The sequence below is a fragment of the Populus euphratica genome, unplaced genomic scaffold (assembly GCF_000495115.2).
Source record: "Populus euphratica unplaced genomic scaffold, PopEup_1.0 scaffold500.1, whole genome shotgun sequence".
In the NCBI taxonomy this organism is placed as follows: domain Eukaryota; kingdom Viridiplantae; phylum Streptophyta; class Magnoliopsida; order Malpighiales; family Salicaceae; genus Populus; species Populus euphratica.
The window spans coordinates 233,072-258,660 of NW_011500179.1; the positions used below are offsets into that span (position 1 = coordinate 233,072).

General features: G+C 29.3%; 2 protein-coding genes across 4 annotated transcripts; one reads left to right on the forward strand and one right to left on the reverse strand.

Moving 5' to 3' along the window:
- Positions 1-1,748: 1,748 nt before the first annotated feature.
- Positions 1,749-5,122, forward strand: LOC105111491 (50S ribosomal protein L21, chloroplastic-like). Of its 3 annotated transcripts, none has more exons than XM_011006855.1 (5): positions 1,749-2,182; positions 2,567-2,647; positions 3,756-3,857; positions 3,977-4,051; positions 4,734-5,122. In XM_011006855.1, exons 1-5 carry the CDS (start codon positions 1,832-1,834, stop codon positions 4,803-4,805), a joined length of 681 nt encoding a protein of 226 aa, XP_011005157.1. In that variant the 5' UTR covers positions 1,749-1,831; the 3' UTR covers positions 4,806-5,122. The 3 variants fall into 3 exon arrangements, with proteins under 3 accessions (XP_011005157.1, XP_011005158.1, XP_011005159.1); XM_011006856.1 differs by lacking the exon at positions 4,734-5,122 and adding an exon at positions 4,412-4,653; XM_011006857.1 differs by lacking the exon at positions 3,977-4,051.
- Positions 5,123-14,372: 9,250 nt separating this feature from the next.
- Positions 14,373-17,315, reverse strand: LOC105111492 (uncharacterized membrane protein At4g09580-like). The gene is made up of 4 exons (XM_011006858.1): positions 16,687-17,315; positions 15,590-15,860; positions 15,308-15,478; positions 14,373-14,909 (listed from the first exon to the last, which is right to left on the reverse strand). Exons 1-4 carry the CDS (start codon positions 16,965-16,967, stop codon positions 14,778-14,780), a joined length of 855 nt encoding a protein of 284 aa, XP_011005160.1. The 5' UTR covers positions 16,968-17,315; the 3' UTR covers positions 14,373-14,777.
- Between the last annotated feature and the right edge of the window lie 8,274 nt (positions 17,316-25,589).

Consider the following 25,589-nt stretch of genomic DNA (forward strand, 5'->3'; position numbering starts at 1 on the left):
TTATGTTTGGGACCTCCGCCGTTTGAGAGACACCTGTCTCTTCTAACGCGCTACGTGGCTTTTTTTTTTTTTCCTTTTTACAATTTTTCATTATTCACTGAATTGTGTTTTTTTATAGATCTAAATGGGTATCGATTTTGGTCCTCTTTGGCGTGTTTGACCCGCGTTCGAATTAGATTGTTTAGAAATTTTAATTTTTATTATTTTAAATTATTTTAATTTTTTAAAATTATTTTGATGCGGCAATATTAAAAATAAATTTTAAAAATTAAAAAAATATTATTTTAATATATTTTCAATATAAAAATATTTCAAAAATAACTACTACTATTGTCTTAAATACTGTTTTAAATTGCAGGTTAAGGGGATTAATTAAAATCAAGTTTTTGTCATTGATTCAATCTGTAATGGCCACAAATATGTACTTTCGATGAGACAATCTAACGTACACGGAGGAAGGACCTAATTGATGAATATTTGAAACTTTAGAGGGAAGTTTCTAATTTAGAAACCTAATTGATAATGGATAATTTCGACATAATGAATAGCTCTTTCCAAAAATATCAAATATTGGTAGTCATAAACCCCAACTAATTGGTACAAATTTCTTACTTTATTCTTATTTTTTACATTAATTACATTAATTAATGAAGTTCTCTTTTCATATGTTTTTTAAAACTAATTAAGGTATCAAAGACTTGAAACATTAATTTAATGCACGAATATAAAAGAACACAACGTGTAATAGAAACTAATTAAGGTATTAAACTAAACTATAAGCAACAAGTTTGTTATATCTAATAAATTTTCATTACATCAACTGTGTAATAAATGAAAAAAAACTTAGAATTTAAGATTTGAAAGATTACGGTCTGTTTTTGTTTTTTAAAATATTTTTTATTTAAAAATATATTAAAATAATATTTTATAAATTTACAAATTCATAAACTTAAAATAAATAAATAAATAAATAACACCAAAAATAAAAGAAAAATCAAGGGTATATTAATAATAAACAATGCAATAATTTTGAGTTTTGAAGATGCAATTCATTTCAATTTAGGTTATTAAAAATGTATCTTAAATTATTAATCGTCTTGAAATGATAATATTTTTTTTACATAAATATCATTACGCATTATATGGTTGTTAGCATTATTGGGTGCAATTCATTTCAATTTAGGTTATTAAAATATATCATCATGGAAATTTGTTTTCTAAAAAATATAACTGTTTATTTAATTTAATATGTCTATAAATAAGCTATTATCATAATTTAATCTCTTTTTTTTTGACAACCGATGAAACATAAAATTATTAATTCAAACCTAAGCTTCGAAGATTGTTTCAAGCATACATTTTTTTTTTAGAAATTAGTGTCGTGGAAAAAAATAATAATTTACTATTGGAGCACTAAATTACTTCGACCAATTAGATTCATTTATACTTATAAATAAATTACACAAATATTTAAAAAAATTAGTTTATTTTTATGTTTATAGAAAATAAACAATTAATTACATTTTAAATTCTAAAAGACATATAAAAACTGAAAATAATGAAATACAATTAGGCTAAACTTTATGTCTCATCTAAGATTTCATAACCATCATTATTTTGATTTCTAAAGTATTTAATGTTCATGTTAAAATAAATGAATGAATAAATAAATAAATAAATAGACAACATCGAAAATGATAGAAAAATCAAGGGTATATTGATAATTGAAATGTAAACGGATAGGATAAGCCGGTTCAAGCGCCCAGCTTCGAAGCTAAATAAGAAACAGGACAAAAGGCGAGAGCTTTTCGCTGCTCTCATTTCCGAAACAATGGCTACTTCTTCCACAACACTTGTAGCTCTCTGTTCTTCTTTAACCACTCAATGCAAAATCTCCAATGCCCAAAACCCACCTCTCTCTAAATCCCTTTGCCTCTCCAAACCCAATTCTGGGTCTTTCTCAAAGACCACTCAGAATTTATCCTCCTCTTCTCTTATTTTCTCTAAAAGACCCACATTTTTTGCCAATCCCCCCAAGTTATCTGAATCTGAAGCTCTTGTTGTTGAAGCAGAGCCTGAAGTACCCGTTTCAGAGGCTAACCCGGAGCCTGCTGCCACACAGGTGGTTGAGGTTGCTGAGGAAGAGCCACCCAAGCGTGAGGAGATTTTTGCTGTTGTTATGGTGAGTATTGAATGATAGTGGAAATTCTATTTTTTTGGGCCTTTAAAGATGTGTTTTTGATTGACGTCAGTGCTTTTTGATTGATTTTCTGGCTACTCAGATGGTTTTTAGTTATAGTTTTTGTTTCAGGTGTGAATTTATGATTAGCTAAGTGATTTTCTGGTTTTAAGCTATAATCTTGCTGCCATTTATGCCTTGGCAGACTAATATTTTGCTAATCAACGACTCTGATTATTTTCTTTTTTCCAATGGTGAATGTAATGTGGAGTTATTTAGAGATTTTGAGAAGATTTATTGTTGTTCTTTTATGGTTTCCCCGTTAGTGACTTTTGCATAATTTATCTGCTTTTTGATCTGGGGCTTGTGCTTCATTTCTTTTTTCAGGTAGGATCTCGCCAGTACATTGTTATCCCGGGGCGATGGCTCTATATTCAGAGGCTAAAAGGTGCTAATGTCAATGATAAGGTATAGGTTGCTATCATTTCCTTTTATATCTTTGATTAGTTAAAGTATTTTCCAAGCTAGTTGCAACTTTCACGTGGTTAGCATGGGTTGTCTGCTTATGGGGTAAGAATTGTTTTCTCGTCTACTCTTAGCTTCGATTTGGGATTGCCATAGGACCTTTCTTCTCTCTTCAATGGTGAATGTGAAGCTCCAATCTCATAATGTCATCCTCAAGTGCATGCTTAATTGCTGATCAAACAATGATGACAATGCAGATCACTGCCAGTGATTGTAGTTACTTGAAATTCTGTACATTTGCCAATATTTTGTACAGTGGGAGTATTCTCTCATGCAAAAAAGCCCCCCCCTCCATTCCATATCATTTTTATTGTGATTTCAATAAGCCATGTGAAAATCCAGAAGGATGCTACATTTCCTACGATAATGTTTTTAAATCACTGCAGAACCGGATATTGCAATATCAGTTGAGCCATGTAGGACAAGGCCATGACTGGATTTTATGGGTATCCGGTCATGCCATGAACAAAAAGCAATGCCTTTTTTAAACCACAGGCATTGCCTCTGACACTGAAAAAAGAGTTTTTCATTAAAAAAATACACCTTTAGCGAAACCATCCCGCTTGCAGGTCAGATCAATTAGCTGGTTGTTTATGTTTCCAATCTTTCACGTGGAGGAAATGATTTGCTTCCGTGACGGGCGAGAATTTTTCATTACCCTTACATCCTGAAAATTCAACCGGGGAGAAGTCTAGATAGCTCTAAGGAAAAGCCTGAAACCAGGCGCCCATGTTAGAGAACTGCACATAGTTTTTTAACATGTTCTAGATCCTAAAACTAAAAAAAGAAAAAGAAAAAGACAAAGAAATCTCGGTGACGCTATAATTTCTTGTGATTTTCTTTCTTATAAATAAAGAAGCCGACAATCAACCAAGGATTCTATTTATGGATCACACTGGCTTGCATCTCTGGCTCAATGTTAGAAAATATCTAATTGATTATTCCTTATTTTTCTGTTAGAGAAACATTATGTATCTGGTTTTGGCTGTAGTTTCTTTCACGGTTTGCATTTTTCCTTGATTTAAAATTTCAGTCTTTGATTCTTCTGCAGGTATCTCTGAATAAGGTGTTACTTGTGGGAACAAGGACAAGTGCATATATTGGAAAACCAGTGGTTACTAATGCTACTGTTCATGCTGTAGTTGAAGAGCAGGTAGGTTTCATGACTGTCTGATTATATGTATCTTTTCTTTCAGATGGCCTTTACTTTTATTTTTGTTCTCTGTGCCTCTCTTTGGGCCCCTAATTTTTTCACTTGTATTATTATTGCAGGGATTAGATGCTAAAAAGATTGTCTTCAAATATAAGAAGAAGAAAAACTACAGAAGAAATATCGGTCACCGACAGGTAAATCTGTTTTGTTTTTCACTTAAAGCATTACAGGCACATTAACCATCAAAAGTTTTATTATGTGAATGCATGAAACACTCTTCACCTTTAAAAGTCAGAACTCATTTGAAGTGAGTTGAGTAAGCTGTGGCTATTCTTTTGTTGGAGAACTCATTGGCTAAATGTCTTGTTGAAAGAAAGAACGTTTCGGAAGTATTTGATGAAAACTGATATTAGAAGTTTTGTTGCCAATAAAATGACACAAAAGAACATGTATCATTTGCATAATAAAAGATGAGAAGAAAATTTTTCATTGATATACAACAAATAAAGGGAGGCATCTTAGTATTTCCTGGTGGTTTTCTCTTTCTTCCATAGTTCCATGTACAAAAGCATGTTGTGTGTGCTTCTACAAAAGCAGTGTTTTGGCCATGGTTTTGAGGTGGATCGCATAAGGAGCTTCTTGTATCCAAATGTTTTCATATAGAAGGTGCGGTAGCAGTCCCAGCTGATTTGGTGGTACTTAATGTGGCACTTACCACTTAAGTTGCCACATTAGTTACCCTGAGTATGTTGGTCAAACCTTAATAAATGAAATTTAATGAAAGAAGACTTCCATTGTTCTTTTGTCTACTTTGATTGATAGAAAGGACTTTCTGCTGCCTGATGTTCTTGAAACTGCTTTTACTCAATTATGCAGCCAAATACTCGGATAAGGATAACAGGTATCACTGGCTATCAAGATTACCCTGTATCTACTCTTGATTCATAGGATTTTCTGGAGAGGTTTGGTTGAATGCTCTCGATGCACTGAAGTTCTTTTTTTACTTTTGATATTGTTGTAATTCCCCTTACAGGGCAACGTTTAGATTGAATAGTGACTTCTGATGTTGAATAATGAAAATTAATTTTGTACAAGTGAATTATTTGTAGAACGCAAAAGTGAAGTGGGTGACATAATTGTTAAGGTTAACCCTTAACAATAGTGAGAAATAGAAGAAATAGTAGAGTGAAAGAGATTCTGCAATATTCTGCAAAATGCTCCTCAGTTTTAACTTGTATTCCAAGGTATTGATACAAAAGAATTTATACGGACTTTTTGCCTTTCATTCCTATCTAACTTGCCGTTATTAACTACTAACTTACTACTAAAAATCACATGTGAATTAATTCATCTACATGCAAAATGTGCTGCTGCTAAGTCTTTTATTCTGCTACAACTCCTCCTGTTGCTTAAAAACTGCCAAGCTGATCCTTCATGCTGTAACTTGTTCATCTATTTATGGTATATCAGTAGCTACCACAGCATTACTGCCTACTTTTTTTTTTTTTTAATAGTGAAACATGAAAGATATAATGAATTGATGCTTTTTTGGGTAATTGCAATCTATATGCTATTGCTCTAACTTTCTGAATGATCAGTAGGGACCATAAAATCTTGGAATTAGTTTGAAATTCCTCCTTAAAGCCAAGCTTTTTTGACGATAAAGCTGCTACTTTAAATACACATAATCACCTACCGCTAAGTCCCTCTCAATTCTTTCTTTGTCTGCTTGTTGTGTCAGTTTGTTTTTCTAGCCTTCTTCAACTGTAACTGTAAAAATTGTTCCGCACTACTCTTTTGAATCACTTCCTTCACTACAACTACTATGAAAGTCTCTTAATTAGAGCGTTCTTTTTGAGGTGATGGATACCCAAACAACGTCTGAAAATGAGACATTTCAATTTACGAATGAAAGTTGATGTTGTAACACTACTATGCAATAAATAGTCATTGATGCCATTTCCTTAGATTATGCATTGCCATTCTCTTAAGATAGGTTTCTAGGCACTTTTTCACTCCTAATATGAGCTCATAAGCAACTTGACCCCCTAGTTTAGTAGAGCTCATAAGCAACTTCACCCCCGGTTTATTGAATAACTTATTGCAGAAAAGACTTGTAAAAACTCTTATCTTGTTAGTCACAATGTTTGCTTACCCGGAAACTGTAAAGATGATCCTTGAACATCATTGCCACATCTCAAGTAGTGAAATGATGAGAAGTGGCAATGAAATGTTCATATTTTGTAAACCTATCTACCACCAATATAAATATAATGTCCATAATTTGGCCAATTATTTGAATTAATCATCTTCTCAATAATGGTGTAATAATGGTGTTTTGTATGAGAGGATCATTTTTGTAAGTTTCCTTGATATCTTCATTCCATTCAAGAACCATAGTTGTGATTGCTTCCAATACTCTATCCATTCTTCTTGACAGTGCATAAACTACAACACTTTCCTTTTCTTTTCTATAAAGGATTTGATTTATAAGCCCCAGTAACACGGTCAATCCTTTTTTCTGAATTGGAGTATGAATCTTTTTTTCTCTAATAAATGCTTCAATTTTTCATGACCAGTTTTAATTATGAATTGATCATGCTCAAGGTAAAGCCTTCATTTGTCAATTGCCATTATTATAGCCATCCATTATTTTTTGTAGATAATCCTAGATGTTTAGCATTCAAAGATTTACATAATATTGTCGCTAAACCATTAGCATAAGTATTTGTTTTTAGAATAAATAATTCGTTGAAATTTGGCAATGCTAACATAGGAGTTGTTCTCAAAAGTTTATTAAGAATTAACATTCCAATGAAATCCTTTCTTCTTCAATAAGTCAGTAAAAAGTTTATTGATCATATCAAACTCTTTAATGAATTTCCTGTAATATCCTACTAAATCAAGAAATTCTTTCAATTCTTTAATTATATGAGGTATAGGCTTTTATTTTTATCTTATTAGGATCAATGGCTACCCTTTAATTAGAAATGATATGCCTCAAATATCCCACTTGTTACTCATAAAATATACTTTTAGATTGTTTTGCAAATAATTGGTTATCTCTTAATATCTCTAACACCACTATAAAATAATTAACATGTAGTTTTAATGAAGAAATATATATGAATATATAATCAAAGAATATTAATATAAACTTCCTTAAGAAAAGTTGTAGCATAGTATTCATCAAAGTTTCAAATATTGCGGGAATATTTGTCCAGCTAAAAGGCATTTTAACTTGAATTCATAGTGACTTTGATGAGTCTTGAAGGTTGTATTTTTTATATCTTCCTTAAACATCTTTACTTGTAAAAAATAAAAAATAGCAATATCAGAGAAGTAAAAAAACTGCAACTATACTGAATAATCCTACCATGTAATATTTCTTAGACAAACTTCTCAATTTCCTCATCGTGTAGGAAAAAACTCTTTCATGTCCTAATATTGACATGCCTTGTCCTAGGAACCAAATGAATCTTGTGGTCTAAGCTTCTCACTTGAAGGAGTTATTTAGGTTCTTTAAACACATACTAATATTCCTTTATTAGTTTTTTTTTATTTTTATTTCTAGCTTCAATTCTTTCTTCTCCATCACTTCTATAACTTTTATTAAAAAAAATTATCCAACAAAATCATACTCGGTCTCCTTCAATCCTTTATGGAACTTCGATGATATAATGATCTGTAATTAAGATTTTTCCACAATACTACTAAGTACAATCATCTTTTTTTGTTTTGTAAAAAATAGTTTCATCTTAATGAAATCAAACAATATAAGAGAGTAAAGTCTTAATCAGTCCATACCACATACCAAGTTAATAGTCTTTTTTATTATTGCTCTAATCTCCTATATTACCAATTCATTAATAAAATTGTGAATACTTTTATTATCAATCATATTTATACAATAACAATAAAATAATATCCTAATTGTATTATTGATATAACTCTCAAACAAGACATTTAAAGAAATGTCATACTCGTTAATCTTCTACCTTTCATTTATCAACCTACCATTATCTCTTATTGCATCCATAAATTTATCATTTTTTTAATCCAAGCCTTTTATCATATATAAACCTTTAATAGTACAATAGTGTCCAAGTGTAAACTTCTTACCACAATTAAAACAAGATTGACCTAGTCTTCTTTTTCATTCATGTAAGGTCTCAATTGGTTTTGAATTGGCCATTACTTCATTTTTTGATTGAGAAAAAGGCTTGGAGTAGGGATTATATATCTCTGTATTTCCAAAGTTATTGATTGGATTGACCTCCTGCAAGGTTTTGTTCTTTTTCGCTATTATATTATTGGATCGCTCTTACCATTTAACTTGTTTAAAAGCTTGTACTAACATTGTAGGCTTAAGAATCTTCAACATTGGTCTTACATAATCTCTTAAGACACTATATAATACGATGGTAAAGAAGGATTCAAAGAACTTATTAAAGATTTGAGTTAAATTCGTCAACAGCATCCTCTTTATTTTCAAATCTGATACATAAATCTCTTGTAAATTCATCCCAACTCATTAAACCTTCACACCATATAAAAAGCCTTCAAACCAAATCTTTGCCTTGCCATCCAGGTAAAACGATGCTAGCTCAACCTACTGTTGAACTGGGATAAAGTTTAACCTAAAAGCTTTTTTACATTTATGTATCTAATTTCTAGAGTATTTTTAATAAAAATTTAATAAATTGATTCTTGGTATAGCCTCATTATGCGTTATTCGTGGTCCATCTTGATTACCAACATCATCATTTCTTTGATTTAGAATTCCGTTCCCTCACTGGTTTATCTTTTAATTTGGATTCAATTTTTCATAACTTGTGTTAGTTCTTTCTACTTCTTGAGTTTTTCAGAATAATTAAGATTGTTTCCGGTTGTGAATTGACTTGATTAAATTTCTTGTTGTGCTTCTTTGTTAATGCTTGCAATTGTTAAATCTGTTCATCTAACTTCCTTCCATGCTTTTCCATAACCTTGATTTTATTATTTTCCACCATGGTTACTATTGTTACAACCTTCCTTAGCACTGGAAAGGATTTGATACCAAATTGTTAAGGTTAACCCTTAACAATAATGAGTTTTAGAAGAACTTAAGGGAGAAATATAAGAAATAGTAGAGAGAGATATTCTGTAACATTTTGCAAAATGTTCATCAATTTTAACTTATATTCCAATGCATTGATACAAAAGAATTTATACAGAGTCCTGCCCTTTCATTCCTAGCTAACTTGTCATTATTAACTACCAACTACTAACTTTGCTAATTACTAAGAATCACACACGAATTAATTAATCCATATGTAAAATGTGCTCCTGCTAAATCTTTTATTCTACTGCAACCTTTATTGCTTAAAAATTGCCAAGCTAATCCTTCATGCTCTAATAATTATTCTCACCTTTAGAAATTCTTGACCTCAAGAATCCATATTAAACCTAGAAAATAACTTACTGAAATGTTCAAGATCTTCCCACTTGGCTTAAACCCATGACAATTGTCTTGTTACCCTTCTTCATAATTTTTTTATCCAGTATGGCCACAAGACTAACCTTCACCCTTATTTATTAATTAATTTATTTATGGAATATCAGTAGCTATCATAATATTATTGCCTGCCTTTTTCTTTAATAGTGAAACATGAAAGATAAAATGGATTGATGCCTTTTTTGGTAATTGCAATATATATGTTATTGCTCTAACTTTTTGAATCATCAGATAGGAAACATAAAATCATGGATTGAGTTTGAAATGCCTCATTAAAGCTAGTTTTTTTATTTTATTTTTTTATGACAAGGCTATAACTTTAAATACTTATAATTACCCACGACAAATTCTCTCTAGTTCTTCATTTATTTGCTTATTATTTCATTTTATTTCCTGCTTTTTTAAGAGTTTGTTTGTCTAAGTGGCCGTGTTTATATTTTTTTTAAAACACACTAATATATACTATATATATGTTTGGTTACTATATGTTTAAAAAATCTAAAACATGGGTTCCACTATTTTATTGTATTAAGGTAGGACCGTGATTTTGAAAAAACAATAAAATACTACTTTTTGCAAGTTTAACCACATGTTAAACTTTCTAGAGATAATAATAAATTTTTTTTATAAGCTTATCCTCTTCTTTTTGGTTGCTCTTCTCGTCCGTTCTTCACATCTTTTCACTATGCACAACAATTCTACAGGAAACCATTACTGCTACATGACCAGTAACAATTAAAGTGATGGCTGCGTCTCTTTCTACACGAAACCATTGAATTATAGGAAAAAAATGAGGGGACAAGGGAAGGGGGCACGAAAGAGTTAGAAATACAGGGCAGTTGTAAAGCCATTAATTGTCTGTATAAAAACTCAAGTTTGGTCAATATTATTTAGTGGGACTCTTTTTCAATGGGTTTGAACATGTATCCCATGACATTTTATTGGTTGTTAGATTATTTTTCATGTAATTATTCATTAATATTATGAATAAAATCTTTTTAGGTAATTATATCATAATATTAAATTAAATTATAATTTTTAATCAAACACATTAAATTATTTTTTATTTAATTTTAATTTTAATTATAATTTTAACTAAATATATATATTTTTAAATCAATTACAATTAAAAATATTTTTTATAAAATTATTTTTTTGTTATAACAACAATTACTGTAATTTTAAATACATTCAAGTGTAATAGTAAAAATTGATCCACAGTACTTCTCCTCTAAATCACTTTCTCCGCTACGATGACTATGAAAATCTCTTGATTAGATCATTCTCTTTGAAGCGGTGAATATCTAAACAATATCTGAAAATAAACATTTTAATTATTGAATGGAAGCTGCTGTCGTACCATCATTGTTCAATAAATAGCCATTGATGCCACTTTTTTGGATTGTGCATTTTCATGCACCTATAATAGGTTTCTAGACACTAATTCGCTCTTTTTGTTTGCCTATCAATTTGAGGATGGTAAACAGAGCTCATAAGCAAGTTGACCCCTTAGCTTGTTTAATAACTCCTTTATTAACAGCCACCTACTAACTTTGCTAACCGCTAAGAATAACATGTGAATTAATTGATCCACATGGAAAATTAAGTCTTTTATTCTGCTACAACCAATATGGTTAAAACCATATGTTTTAGCAAGTGAGGTTCTGATCTAATGGTGGGAAGGGTTTGTTCCCTTCCTCTGCATCTGGATTCGAACCTCACCATGCACGCCTGTCACCCCCGCGGTGCCTTACCTACTCACTGGGTTTGCAGGATGTTCAGTGGGTCGTGGGGATTAGTCGTGGTGCGCGTAAACTGGCCCGGACACCCCATATAAATAAAAAAAAAACATATTTTTTAATATAGCACGAAAATACAAAATAAACTCAAATTGTAAAAACAAATCATAAAATCATAAAGATTTTTGTTTAAATGAAGAGTAGTGCATAAAATTTAAGAAACATATTCTTTCAAGAAACATATATCATCAAGATAATGAAATCAAGATAATGAAAAGCAATTAGCTAAGAGCAACTTTGCAATAGTAAGTCAAACCGGTGAATCCCTGTATTTATTGGTTAATTATGATAAGATCTCCCATATTTATTCATGTCTTCTTGATCTCGATCAATTATTTATTGACAGTGCTTTGAAACAATCTTGGAGTATAGATAGTGCTTTGAAATCTGTAGGCTGGGGTAGGTGTGACAGGGTGTTTTGTGTTGGTGTTGCAGCAAAAAAAAAAAGAAAAAAAGGCAGTACTGAAACAACATATTTATATATAAATCATTTTCTATGCATTCACAGCCAACCAACCTCTGCAAATTGTAATTGTACCACTGATTAGGATGATCATGAGATTGGAGAATTATTTCAATGCAGTCTAAAATTCAATTAACTTTCGACAATGCTTCTTTAATCTATTGGCTGTTAAGCTAAATATAAATATATTTAGATGTATAAAACACAAATAAAATCAAAGAAAGACCATTTACAGACCATGTCTTCAATTGATTTTATTATGCAACTGTCAAGATGCTGATGACAGTAGAGATTTTTTAATTTTTGCATTATAATTAACTTATGTTTTACCTTTCCTTTTCTTTTTATGGCTTTTCAAATCTTCTGCCTGATTCACGACTTCACCCTGCAGAAACTTCTTACATAGAAGTAGCAACATCAACAATTCTTTTCCCCACCTCAATACTTCGTCCCTGGATTAAATTTATAAATCGAATTTGTTTTGTGCTTGCAATTTTGTCAGCGGTATCTAGGCTACGAGTCGCTGACAATAAACTGACTAAGCAAATCCATGTATTTTATAAAGGATTTCAACAAAGAGTAATTTTTGCCTATCACTTTCTAAACAAGTTCAAAATCGAAGCCCACCCATTCTTCCTATTCATTTACCCAAATCAAAGAACTACTCTTAATCTCTTTCCCGTGCATAAAACCATCAAGAAAAAGCTTATAATTCTCAATCATAAGCCTACATCCATCACTCCCGTAGCTTACAAATTTATGAATATACACAAAAATTGCAGCACAACATAACCACATGACCTGACAACAAAAAAAATTTCAAAGTTGTAGATCACAGATTACTCACCGATAGGTTACAATTTGCAGACATAATTTTTTTCCACCCAGATTAATTGATTTGCTTCCAGGTACAAGTAAGTGGAGATTTATATTTTGGAGAATAGTTAAAAAAAGAGAGATGGCTGAACTATGAAGGTGAAAGGGAGGTAGATTGCAGAGATTTGAATTTGAAAGTTTGGATTTTGGAACACTGAACTGGAGACATTTTGAGAAAAGGAGGCACTTTGAGAAAGAGAAACGCTGGGTTTTGACTTTTTGGTGCAGCCGTGCGGTTACTATACAGTATATAATATATTCCTTATAAACTCGTGAAAACGGATTTAAAATCGTGATTTTACACGATTTCAACGATTTCACTGATTTGATAGGAGTTCATTACTTTTCGAGTTTGTAGCCCGATTTAACACGATAACATGTATTAACTCGTAAAATTGTACGATTTTACGAGTTAAAATCATGATTTTGACAACCTTACCTACAACTACTGATGCTTAAAAAACTACCAAGCCGATCCTTCATGCTGTAACACATGAATACACGCTTGATAGCAAACTGCCGATGATTGTTTGTTTTCGTGTGGTTTAATGGATAAAGACTTCAAATTTCATTGTCTACTTGAATTTTGCAAGTCTTTTAGGTAGAACCCTATTTTCCTCTGACTTCTTTGTTATCTCTCTGCAGCTTATTTCTTGATCATTAAAGGTGTGTTTTGGGAACGTGGTTTGGACCCCGTGCTCTTAAATTTTGAATTTTTTTTGTTTAAAATAATATTTTTTTACATATTTTTTAGTTATTTTAATATCTTAAATTTTGAATTTTTTTAAAAAAAAATATATTTTTACATATTTTTTAGTTATTTTAATATGCTAGTATTAAAAATAATTTTTTTTTAATTTTAATATAGTTCTAAATAACAAATATTTTGAATCGTGACTGTTATATAATCTTAAATACATTTTTAAGTAGAAGCTTATTTTCCTATTTTCCTCTGACTTCTCTGGTGTTTCCATTGCAACTGTTGCGAAAGTCGTAAAATGGCCAGCTCTTATGAATTTTTGGGCCAAGTGGCTGATCTCAACTCTGCTTGCTTTCCTGTTGTCTTAGCTCTTACCGTTACATGTAGATGGGACATGGGCAGGGCCTCTGTGGATTTGACGAGCCTCGATTGGAATTTAAAGGAAAGAAGACTTCTTTTGTTCTTGCGTCTACTTTGATAGAGAGAACCTTCTACAGTCTAATGTTTTTCTTTTTTTTTAAATGCTTCCTTTTGCTTCTTTTCTTCTCGTTCTCTCTGCAATTTCTTTTCTTTTTTCATTCTCTGGGTAATGGTGAATGTGAAGCTCCATTCTCTCATTATGACCCTCGGCTTCTCTAATGTGTGCTAGATTGCTAATCAAATAAGATGAAACACTGCTTACTGATAGTAGTGGATTGAATTTGAAGTCTTGTTCATTTTTCCAATATTACAGATGGCAGGAACATTATCACATGGACGTTCTTCCTTTATTTTCCAGATCAAAGCTTTCAGAGATACCAGCTTTCTGGTCAAATCAAAGGAGATTTTTTTTTTTTTTATGTTTTCAATCCTTAACGAATCACGAGGAATCAATATGCTTCTCTTAACGTGACAAGTCTTCCAACTTTACAACCTGAAAATTACCATCGGGTGGGGAGGTCTCGATTGCGTTTCAGTTTTCAGAAACCTGAGCCAGGTTACTGGTAAAAGGACTCTACAAAGTCCTTCAGCCGGTTCCTGACTTGCTGCATCCCTCAGGTAAACCGGACTGAATTATATCCGGTTCTTACACGAGTTATTGCATTCATAACATTTGCCATTCAGCATTGCTAGCCTGCATTTCATGACCAGTGCTTGTGTTTCTGCCTCAGTCTTCTGCTGATATGAATAGGCAAGACCAGAAAGCCATTAATCCTATTGTCAATGCTACCTTAGTTGTTACAATCAACAGCAATACAACCTAGAATTAATCTTTCAAAGATCACGAAGGAGGATTACTACAACAGCTTCCTAGAACATTGCTGGCTACCAACTGTATAAATAATCCACATTGGGAGATCAATGAATCAACATTACATGAAAAAAAAAAAAGATTATAAAGAAGATAGATGACTTTAGTATCTTTATCTTTGTCATAGGGGAGAATTAATCAATCCATGTGTATCACAAGCGAAGCAGGTGTCCTGCTGTGTTTTGTGGCAAAAAGAAGGGTGCCACCCAGCGGCATTTTTCAGATCCTCTAAGCAAACAGTCAAGAGATCTCTATTAAGCCACCTTTGGTGGGAGAGCCTCACCAATACAACCTTCACTCATATATCCGCTTTCTCTTTAAAAGGGTAGGAAATATGGAAAAGAATCCAATAAGGAAGAGCACAGACAAAGTTTTGAAATCATATAGATCCTTAACTGACTTGAGATCCCCAAGAGCAAGGCCAGCCTGATGTTGGGAAAGAGAAGCAACATGATTAGCACGATGATGCCAGTTATCCAAATAACAATTTTACCAGCATCATTTTCTTGAACGTTGCTTGTAGGCCCTATAAAAAAACTTTTTTCCACCACCATGTGATCACTATTTATCCAAATTTCTACAATGTGAACTAATAATGACATGTAGCAAAAGGTTCCTTGCAAATTACCAAATGGTACAATATTGATGAATATATGTCACAGTTCAAATATAATATTCCAGAAATGATCTGAAAACTAGCAACACAAATGTTTGGAAGGGCTAGTAATCACTAAAGCAAGAACATGAATAAGTCAGACTTAAAAAGAAACCACAAAATAAGCCACCTTAGTTTGATTAACCAGGGAATAAGTAGAAAAACTTACCTTGACAGTGATATAGGAAGCAGGAATAAGACCTAGTAAAGTAGCCAAAAAGAAAATATGAAACGGTATGTCCACTATTGGAGATGCCAAATTGATAAAAAGATTGGGCAGCGTTGGAGTTACTCTCAAGAAGAGCATGTAATTCAGCAGTTTTTCCTTTCGCTTAGCAATCTGAATTTCAAAAGAGTTAAAGGTATTACAGAAATGTGGAATACAATGAAAAACAAACATATGAAGATTGTAGTAAGATTGTTATTTCCCAACACATTATAAGAATAGTACCTCTGACTGAAAAAATCTCATTTTTTCAGGCCACAACCAATTAACTAGAGGCCTGCCAATCAACTTAGACAAGAAAAAGCAGGAAGACGCTCCAGCTGTGGCATTGAAGACAACTAAAAAGAGTCCCCTAACAATGCCAAAAAGAGCTCCAGCTAGTAATGACATGAAAATTGTTCCAGGAATCATAAAGGTCTGCATGAAGATATAAGTAGAGCAGTAGCCCAGAATGAACTGTGCTGGATATTCACTCACATATGTTGCAAGATTGTCTCTGAAGCAAATAAAGAGCAATGTATTTAGTGAAAATATTACAGTCAGAATAAGGATATATAGAAAGTAATTGACAGGAATGCTTAGCCACTTAACAATTCATTTTGGTTTTTAACACAACTTAGCACGAGGAACTGACTTCCAAACATGCATGGCAAACAATTAGAAGATCAAAACCAACACATACACGGATTGTACATTACAAATCTAAGCAATTTATATAGACTAATAAGGCTGAAATTGATAATCTAACTCCCGCTCCATTTCTGAGACAATGTCAAATAATCTACAAAAACACTTAATCTGCCATAAAATTTTCATCAATCTCTTGAACAAAGAATGTTCATCCCATTCCAATGATCACAACCGTAATCTAGGATGAAAGAACTTAAATCCCATTTCTGAGTTTCACCACAAACAAACATCAAAACCCTTTCACTTTTAGGTTTTCAAGCTTGATAACAGTTACACATGAAGAGGCAAATTAAATCTATCAATGCAACATCTCCTTACACTTAGAAACAGCTTCCAGAATTCAACAACCCCCGTACCTCAATAAATTAACCAACAAAACCAAGGTATTTTAATTAGGAAAACTGCTTCCATCAATATCAATATTTAGCTGACTGTTTAGCATCAAATCCTTATGATTCACAAACACCAATCAATAGAACCCAAAAACATCCTAAGCCATTTCAAATAATCTATCCACACACACTACCCAATAACCAAAAAACCAAACAAATTAAAACCCATCAAAATTTGAGCATTAAAAAAAGAACCCAGAAAATTGAAATTAAAAAAAGTAGAAAAAGAGGGCGGCATACTTGAGCAAGCGAAGATCTGAAATGGAACGAGGCAACTTGAGCTTGCCATAATCAGCAGCAGGCATTGTCAAGTAGATACAAAACAAACCAGTTGAAAAGACTAAAAAGACCCCAAGAGCAGCAGCTAATTCCCATCTTGTCAATGGAAATCTCTCAAATTTAGACCTTTTAGCAGAGGGTGAATCGTCCTCTTTAGCTTTCTCTTCATCTCTCATCGTTAACACCTTCACTCTCTCGTTTCCTGCTGCTATTTCAACTACTAGATTCCTTGCTGATGCCATAAATCTAAATTACCAAAAAAGAAAAAAATTGAAAATTTGTGGGTTTTTGGTGGAATAATTTTGACGTTTATTAGCTTGTGATGTCATCGTTTTGAATTGAACCCATTTTCATCTTGGGCAAAAAAATAATGGGGTTTGAAGAAAGATTTGAGCTTGGTTGGAATTTCAAAGAAATTTTAGATTATGAATTCTGGGTTTTAATTTCAGAATCATAAAAAAAACAGCCCTAGAGAGACAAACAGGGATAGATGGAATGAAATTGAGATTGCAATGGCAATGCGTTTCTTTTTGGTGTTTTCAAGAGAGAATAGAGAAGGACTCAATAGGAATGGTGGAAGGAAAGCTTGAATTTTATGTTATATTTAAATAGTAATTAATTTGGTATTGAAAAGGTGTGTGAGAGTAGGTGAATAATGGTGGGGTTAGTTTCTTGGAATTACAAATCATAAATCCGTTGTGTGCTCTTTTTTTTTTAACGGTGTTTTTGAAAAAACATTTATTTTAAATCTAATTTTATGTGATATTTTTTAATTGTCTGCAAAAAAATTATTTTATTATAATTTTAAATAAAAAATACTTTAGTACATAATCTTTACCACACTATTAAATAGAATATTAGAAAAAAGGTCAAGGTAAACGATGCATTATGTCAATAAACTCTTGCTTTTCTTTTTTTATTTTATATGATTTTTGTTTTTATATAGAATTTTATATGGAATTTCTTCTTTTAACTTATGCTTTTGTTGCCTTTTTGTTTAGTTTAAGTATTATGTGTTGACTAAAACATAACGTGAGATTATAGAAAATAAATGGAAAAAAATCTTTTTTTCTAAGATTTTTATCTAATGAATAACTATCACTAATGTAGTTAAATGAAACTATGATTATAAGTTAAAGGATAAAATCTATAATAATTTTTTTTAAAAATAAATGCAAACTGCATTATCAAATATACTTATAAATTTTTTTAAGAATAAAAAAAAATACATACAAACCGCATTACCAAATATACTTATAAATTTTTTTAAGAATACATGTAAACGGCCTTATCAAATTCACTCAATTTATAAATGTTAAAAACTTATGATTTCATTATAAATAATATCAATAAAATTGAATATAGATATGCTATTTTATTAAAGAATAGTATGGATTCGAACTTTAAATCTCAAATTGAATGAATATTGTCATTATTATCTTAACAAATTTTAGAAAAAAACTAAATCAATGCCATATGTTGAATCATATTTTTTTAACAAAAAAACATTTATGAAATATTTATTTTTTAAAGAAGTAGGAAAAATTTAATAATCATGTTAAATCTTGATTAACTTGATAATATGATAAGAAAACAAAGCAACAACAATAAAAATCAAATTTTAAAAAATATTACCTCAAACAAAGTTGGGTTAATACACAAAATTCATGACTTGGATATAAGATATATTCAAATTACATGTCTATCATGCGTTTTAGGTCATGAGATCAAAACAATTCGATAGAAAAACATTGACAAAAAAAATAAAACATGAAAAATTAAGAGATAAATATAAATTAAAATATTTAATAGCACAACAAGAATTATTAACCTGATTGTATTTAATGAATTTATTTATTAAAATTAGTTTGTAATAGAAATCGACACACATAAAATTTATTGAACAAAATAAAGAAAAAAAACTATATAAGGCAGTACAAGATCGACATATTATATACAAATCAAATTTTTTAATTTATAAAATTAAATTTAATCTATATGAAATATGTATAAAAAATTATAAATGAATCATATTGACCTCATAAAAAATCAATCACACCAATTATAATTAAAAATAATTGTTATTCAAGAAAGGCTACATCAGCCAAAAACAATATCAAAGAAGGGATATTAATTAAAAAAACAAACTTAAGAATTATTAAAAAAAGAAAAAAAATTGAATTGATTGAAAAAAAAAGATATTGAGAAAGGAAAAACCTAGATGCGAGAGCCTTCAAGCCAGACCCACGCGTCTAAGCTTGTTATTTTTTTTTATTGTTTAAGTGGTTTGTTTTTTTTTTTTTAAATAATCAGACGACACATCACTCGCTATGGCATATGACATATTGTCTAATTTTTTTTTTTTAAATAATCAGATGACACGTCACTCGCTATGGCATATGACATATTGTCTACTAACCCAAATTCCAACCACCTCTACAGTGACTAAAAAATTAGGATTATGAGTATTTTTTATACAAAAAAACCTATTTTTTTAACTCATTTCAACCACGCATCATCTTACAAACACTTTTAAAACATGAAGAAAACCAATCTTTCAACCTTATAAACCTAAAAAAAATCCAAACCATAAAATCAAACAAAAAAAAATTCTCATCCTTGACCTAAATCTAGTTTTTTAGCTTATATCAAGGCTTAAATAATCATCATAAAACCATCATCATCTGGTAGAACCTGTTGACACTAATTTTAACTTGTTTTATGGTTGGAAAAAGTGTTAACAACAAATTTTCTCTCTTTACATCGAAATCAGGCGAGCTCCCTCTCTCTTCTCTTAAAAAAAAAACTAGAAAATGAGAAAAAAAAAGTTTGGTACCAAAATGGAATTTGTGAGAATTGAAGGAACCAATTACCTAACTGATAAATAAACGATGGACTACAATGAAATTTTCAAAAAAAATTAAAGTTGCCACTTAGTTTACTTGCATTTATCACTTTAGTCATCTTTATTTCAATTCAACCTTTCCACCTAAAAAACACAATGAAGTGTTAATTCAAGCTCAAAAGGGCTAAATCATGCAAAATAAAAGTTCAAGAATCAAATTAAAAACTACAAAAAAATCATTACTCTAATTCATAGTGATTTGTGAGATGGTGAAGAGTGATTCATCTATAGTAAAAAAAGAGAGAGAGAGAGAGAGACAGAGCCATTTTAGTATATACTAGATTTGTGGCTTGTGTGACGCCATAAACCGGAGCATATTTTTTTAATAAAAAAAAATTCAGAAGATAATTATGTTTTTAAAGAAGTAAACAAAAAGTTGATAATTAAGTTAAATCTTGATTAACTTGATAATATAATAATAAAAAAAGAAGCAACAAAAATAACAATAAAAATTTAAAAACATTGCCTCAGGCAAGGCTAGGATAACATGCAAAACTAGTGATCTGGATATGAGATATGTCCAAATTACATGTTTACTTTGTGTTCTAGATTATACGATAAAGATAATTTGATAGAAAATAAAATTGACAAAAAATAAAAATAAAATATAAAAAATTAAAAGAAAAATATAAATCAAGATATTTAATAGCACAATATGAGTTATTTATCCAATTGTGTTTAATTGTTTTTTATTAAAATTAATTTGTAAAAGAAATTAACACATAAAATTTAGCAAACAAAATAAAGTTAAAAAAAAAAATACTATGTAAGGCTTTACATGATTAAAATATTATAAAAAAATAAATATTTTTAATTTTTTAAATAAATTTAATACACACACACAGATGAATTAAATAACCTCATAAAAAATTAAACACACTTAATATAATTAAAAAAAACTGCTATTAAAAAAAAGGCTAAATAAGACAAAAAAAATCACAAAGAAAGGGTATTAATTAATAAATAAACTTAAGCATTATTTTAAAAAACATATATAAAAAATAAATTAATTAAAAAACAGTGAAAAAAGATATTAATAGTAAAAAAGTCCAGATGCATAGGCCTTCAAGTCTAGACCCACGTGCATGGGCCTTCAAGCCTAGACCCACGTGCATGAGCCTTTTATTTTTTATTTTTTATTTAAAGAGGATTTGCTTTTGAAAAAAAAAAGTTAGACGAGACATTAAAATCACAAAGAACGGGTATTAAGTAATAAATAAACTTAAGCATTATTTTAAAATACATATATAAAAAAGTTAATTAATTAAAAAAAATAAAAAAATATTAATAATAAAAAAATCCAGATGCATGGGTCTTCAAGCCTAGACCCACGTGCATGGGCCTTTTATTTATTATTTATTATTTAAAGAAGATTTGTTTTTGAAAAAAAAAAGTTAGACGAGACATTACCTATTGTGGCAAACAACATATTGTCTACTAGCCCAAATTCTGGTCATCTCTGTGGTGGTTAAAAAATCAGGGCTATGAGTTTTTCATACAAAAAACCTATTTTTTTTTAACTTATTTCAACCACAAATCATCCTACAAACACTTTTTAAACACCAAGAAACCAACCTATGAAACCTAATAAACCTAAAAATGGTCTAAACTACAAAATCAAACCAGAGGAAATATTTCACCCTCAATCTAAATTTGATTTTTTAAGCTATATCAAGGTTCAAAACAACCATCACAAGACTTCTCTCACCCAGTGAAATCTAATGACACCAATTTTAACCTGTTTTATGGTTAGAAAAAGGTGTTAATAACGAGTTTTTTCTCTTTATGCTAGAAGCCAATGAAATTTCTCTCTCCCTCTCCCCTCTCACAAAAAAGATTGGAAAATAAAGTTTGGTATAAAAATAGAATTTTTTAAAATTAAAGAAACCAATTATCTAAGAGCAAAAAAAGATGGGGATGAAGATGAACTTTTAAGACAAATTTTAAAGCCATCACCTATTCCACTTGTTTTTTTTTTCATTGTAATTCTTTATCTTTTATTTCAACTATTCCTAAAAAAATACAATTAGATTTCTAATTTGAGCTCACAAGGGCCAATTATTTAAAGTAAAAATTTGATGATGATATTATAATTAAAATAATCATTGCTCTAATCCATAATGGTATATTAGATGATGAACAATAATAAAGAAAAATAGAAGCTCTTTTAATATATAATAATTAATCATTAACATGTAGATAAATTTCAATTTTAAATTATGTAACTTGTTAAAAAAATAAAATTTAAAATCTAACAATTATATATTTGATGTTTAAAGAAGCACAAAATTATTTTAATATTTCGAATCACATATTAGATTGTCGGAAAAAAAATATTTTCAAGAATCACTGTAGTGATTTGCCTTTTAAACCACGCTTAAAGGTGAATTTAATTTGGCTATGTGAAGGTTGGCATGTTCGTTGAAAAACAAGTAATGTACAAAAAATTGACTTTATGATGCATGGTTTGATTTGTAATTAGGTGTTTCTAATTAGAAAAAACGAAAATATTAAAAGCTTAGTGTAAATTAAACTAAAACTCAGTTACAATCTTATATTATTGTCCAACTTACAATCCTAATCACATTAGTCTTCTTTACGCAGCAGCTCGCTCCAGGAGAAATTTTTTTTATATATAAATATATATTTATTATTAATACCCTTTTTCTGTCAAACCTCTAATAGTAGTTTTTATTAGGTAGAGAGCATACCTGTGTCCATATTTTTTATTGTTTAATTAAATATTAACTGAAATAACTAAAAAATATTTTAGCTAGTTAATTTTTTTAAAATATTATCAGAAAGAGTCATGGATATTTTATTATAGTTTTTAAAATTAATTAATAATAATTAATTCTAGTGAAAAATATTAGAGGGGTAAATTATGGTGAAACAAATTCTTCATCCAATCTAGTTCTACAATAAAAAACTAGCATTTCACGAGGGAGTTTGGATTGATTGAACATATTAATTTAATATATCTTGTAGTTAATTAGTTAGTTATATATGATATTATTATTATTATATATATATATATTTATTATTAATAAAAACTTAATTTATTATTAATATTTATATTTTATTTATAAATATAAAGTAAAGATAAAGTTTATGAGATTAAAATATTTTGTAAAAATAATTATAAATTAGTTATAATTATGAGATTCTTATTATATCAAAATATTATTTTTAAAATATTTTTGGTTGATGCTTTCTTAAATACTGAATATTTATTAGAGCTATAGAGACTGATACATATTATTATTATTATTATTATTATGAAAGGAAGTAATTATTCTCGTAAGCTGAGGTATAATGAATATTTAAAACTAATATGTAGGTACTTGTAAGAAAACATGTACATTAAACTAACATATATTAGAATTTCATTTGGAGAAATCATCTATATCTATGAAAAAATTTAAGTGCCGGTTATATAAGTTATTCTTAAACTTAATATCACTAAGTGATCTTATATAGTTATGCTTTGATTTTATTATATATTATCTTAATCGAGGTGACTATGAGGTAGACATTGGGTATAACATGAACTATATTAAAGTACCTGAATAATTATGAGAAGATTTATTATCCTAGAAGTAATTATTCTCGTAAGCTGAGGTATAATGAATATTTAAAACTAATATGTAGGTACTTGTAAGAAAACATGTACATTAAACTAACATATATTAGAATTTCATTTGGAGAAATCATCTATATCTATGAAAAAATTTAAGTGCCGGTTATATAAGTTATTCTTAAACTTAATATCACTAAGTGATCTTATATAGTTATGCTTTGATTTTATTATATATTATCTTAATCGAGGTGACTATGAGGTAGACATTGGGTATAACATGAACTATATTAAAGTACCTGAATAATTATGAGAAGATTTATTATCCTAGGTGAATTAGAAAAAATGTTCTATCTATTCTCAAATATTATTAATTGAGAATCCTTGGTCAAAATGGAATGAGATTTGAAAAGAGTTTCAAATTTTATTTAAACGATCAATAATTATTATGTAGAGAACAAATATAACTTAATATGACAGACATATTCCATACTTTAATGTTAAATCAAAATATTATTGATGAAAAGATATTAAGTACATTGAGAAATTGATAACTAAAAAGTTAAGTCAAACAACTAATGACTTTTTAATATTTAAAGGATCATAACATGTTACTAAACAATGCACATGATTTTCAACTATAAATTAATTAATTGTTGAATTGATATTAAATTAAATTATTTAATTTATTTAATTCTATTTAATAAGAATTATCATTTGTATTTGGTTCATACACATTAAGAATCATACATATTAGGAAAGTTATTTAAATTATTCTATTTAAATTATTTGGTTCATACTCATTAGTTTCCTATTAAATAGAAAGTTATTTAACATATTAGGAAACTAATGAGTCATACACATTAAGAATCATTAATCAAAAATTAAACTCGAATGATTTAATTAAGTATAACTTAATTAAAATATATTTTAGAAATTAAGGACTAAAATATAATTAATATAAGGATTATATTTCTAAACCTAGAAAAATTAAGTAAGGACTTGATTGAGTTAATTTCTAAAATTATCCTGAATTAATATATGAATATTATTCAAGAAGCAAATTAATATTTTACTAATTTATAAAGTTTTTGAGATATCTCTCTAAATAGAAAGTTATACCTCTTATTTTTACAGGTTGTCTATTAAACAGAAAAACTATGTAAGCTACATAATAAAGAATTAACACTTTAGACACAACAATCTCTTTTTTCTAGATATAGATTTATGAGATTTCTCACTGTTAGTTTGTATAGATTACCATTATAGGCAAGACAATTGGACGACTTATAGTTTACGACAATATAACCTTTAAATAATTATTCAAACCTAAAAAAGATCAAAATTTTAGATAATAAATTTTTAAACAACTCTAGATTTATCTAATAGAATCCTAGAGACTCACAAATAATTTTATTTTATTATTTTTATTGTGTATATGATATTCGAGAACTTAACATTGGTACCAGAGCTATCGTTAGACAATTAGAGTTATTGATTGCATGTTTTATTTGTTATTGATATTAATTTTAAATTAATTTTATGTACAAAATTATATTCCTAAAATACTCTCTTCTCATTTTTTTTTAAATAATGAAAATATACTGTCTTTTCCAAATCTAGTCGAATTTCTATGAATTTTGGCCAGAATCTGGTAGATGTTAAAAAAAACAAAAAACAAGAGGAGTTTTAGGTCACTATGCCTCCGCCAGCGGCGACGCAAGTCGTTAGCGTGCATGACCTTGCATACAAGCTAGCACGCTGCTAGCTAGCGAGGCAGCAGGGTTACTGCCCCACCAGGTGTAACAAGCATTGCACCAGTTATGAGAGGCACCTATCCAGCAACAACATCGATGGCCTTTCAACACGAGATAAGAGCCTTACGTTGGAGGCTGCATAACACAAAGGAAAAGAAAAAGGTGTTGGGGCAGAATTATGATTCTAGCCTTTATGCTTTTTTAGGTTTTTAGATATAATTATTATTATATTCGTGTCATTTATATTTTATTACAAAAGGGTTTGGAGGTGTAATTTACATATTTACCCTTATCATTTATTCCTTATGAAATTTTATCTTTTGAGATAAAATTATAATTCTACCCCTTATATAAAATGTTGATTTTATTTTTAAACATTGAAACACAAATTAAACTAATCCAGGAATAAATTTTTCTAATAGGATTAGGGTTGAATTATAATGTTTAATTCAAAGTTTTTATATTTCATAATATCTGAATTAGGCGTTAATTAAAATATTTAATTAAATAATTTTTTAGAAAAATAGTTTTTTTAAAATCAAGGGAGTTTTTAAGTAAAAAAAATTATTTAATTAATCTTAAAATTGTTTAGGATATTAATAAGAATTTTAATATGATTAATTTT

Excerpts from the sequence above, each read along its gene's own strand:
- LOC105111491 (XM_011006855.1), top strand. The coding sequence starts at position 1,832 with ATGGCTACTTCTTCCACAACACTTGTAGCTCTCTGTTCTTCTTTAACC. Across the intron at positions 2,183-2,566 it reads AGATTTTTGCTGTTGTTATG|GTAGGATCTCGCCAGTACAT; the intron begins GTGAGTATTGAA and ends TTCTTTTTTCAG. Across the intron at positions 3,858-3,976 it reads ATGCTGTAGTTGAAGAGCAG|GGATTAGATGCTAAAAAGAT; the intron begins GTAGGTTTCATG and ends TTATTATTGCAG.
- LOC105111492 (XM_011006858.1), bottom strand. The coding sequence starts at position 16,967 with ATGGCATCAGCAAGGAATCTAGTAGTTGAAATAGCAGCAGGAAACGAG. Across the intron at positions 15,861-16,686 it reads TCAGATCTTCGCTTGCTCAA|AGACAATCTTGCAACATATG; the intron begins GTATGCCGCCCT and ends TATTTGCTTCAG. Across the intron at positions 15,479-15,589 it reads TGAGATTTTTTCAGTCAGAG|ATTGCTAAGCGAAAGGAAAA; the intron begins GTACTATTCTTA and ends TTTGAAATTCAG.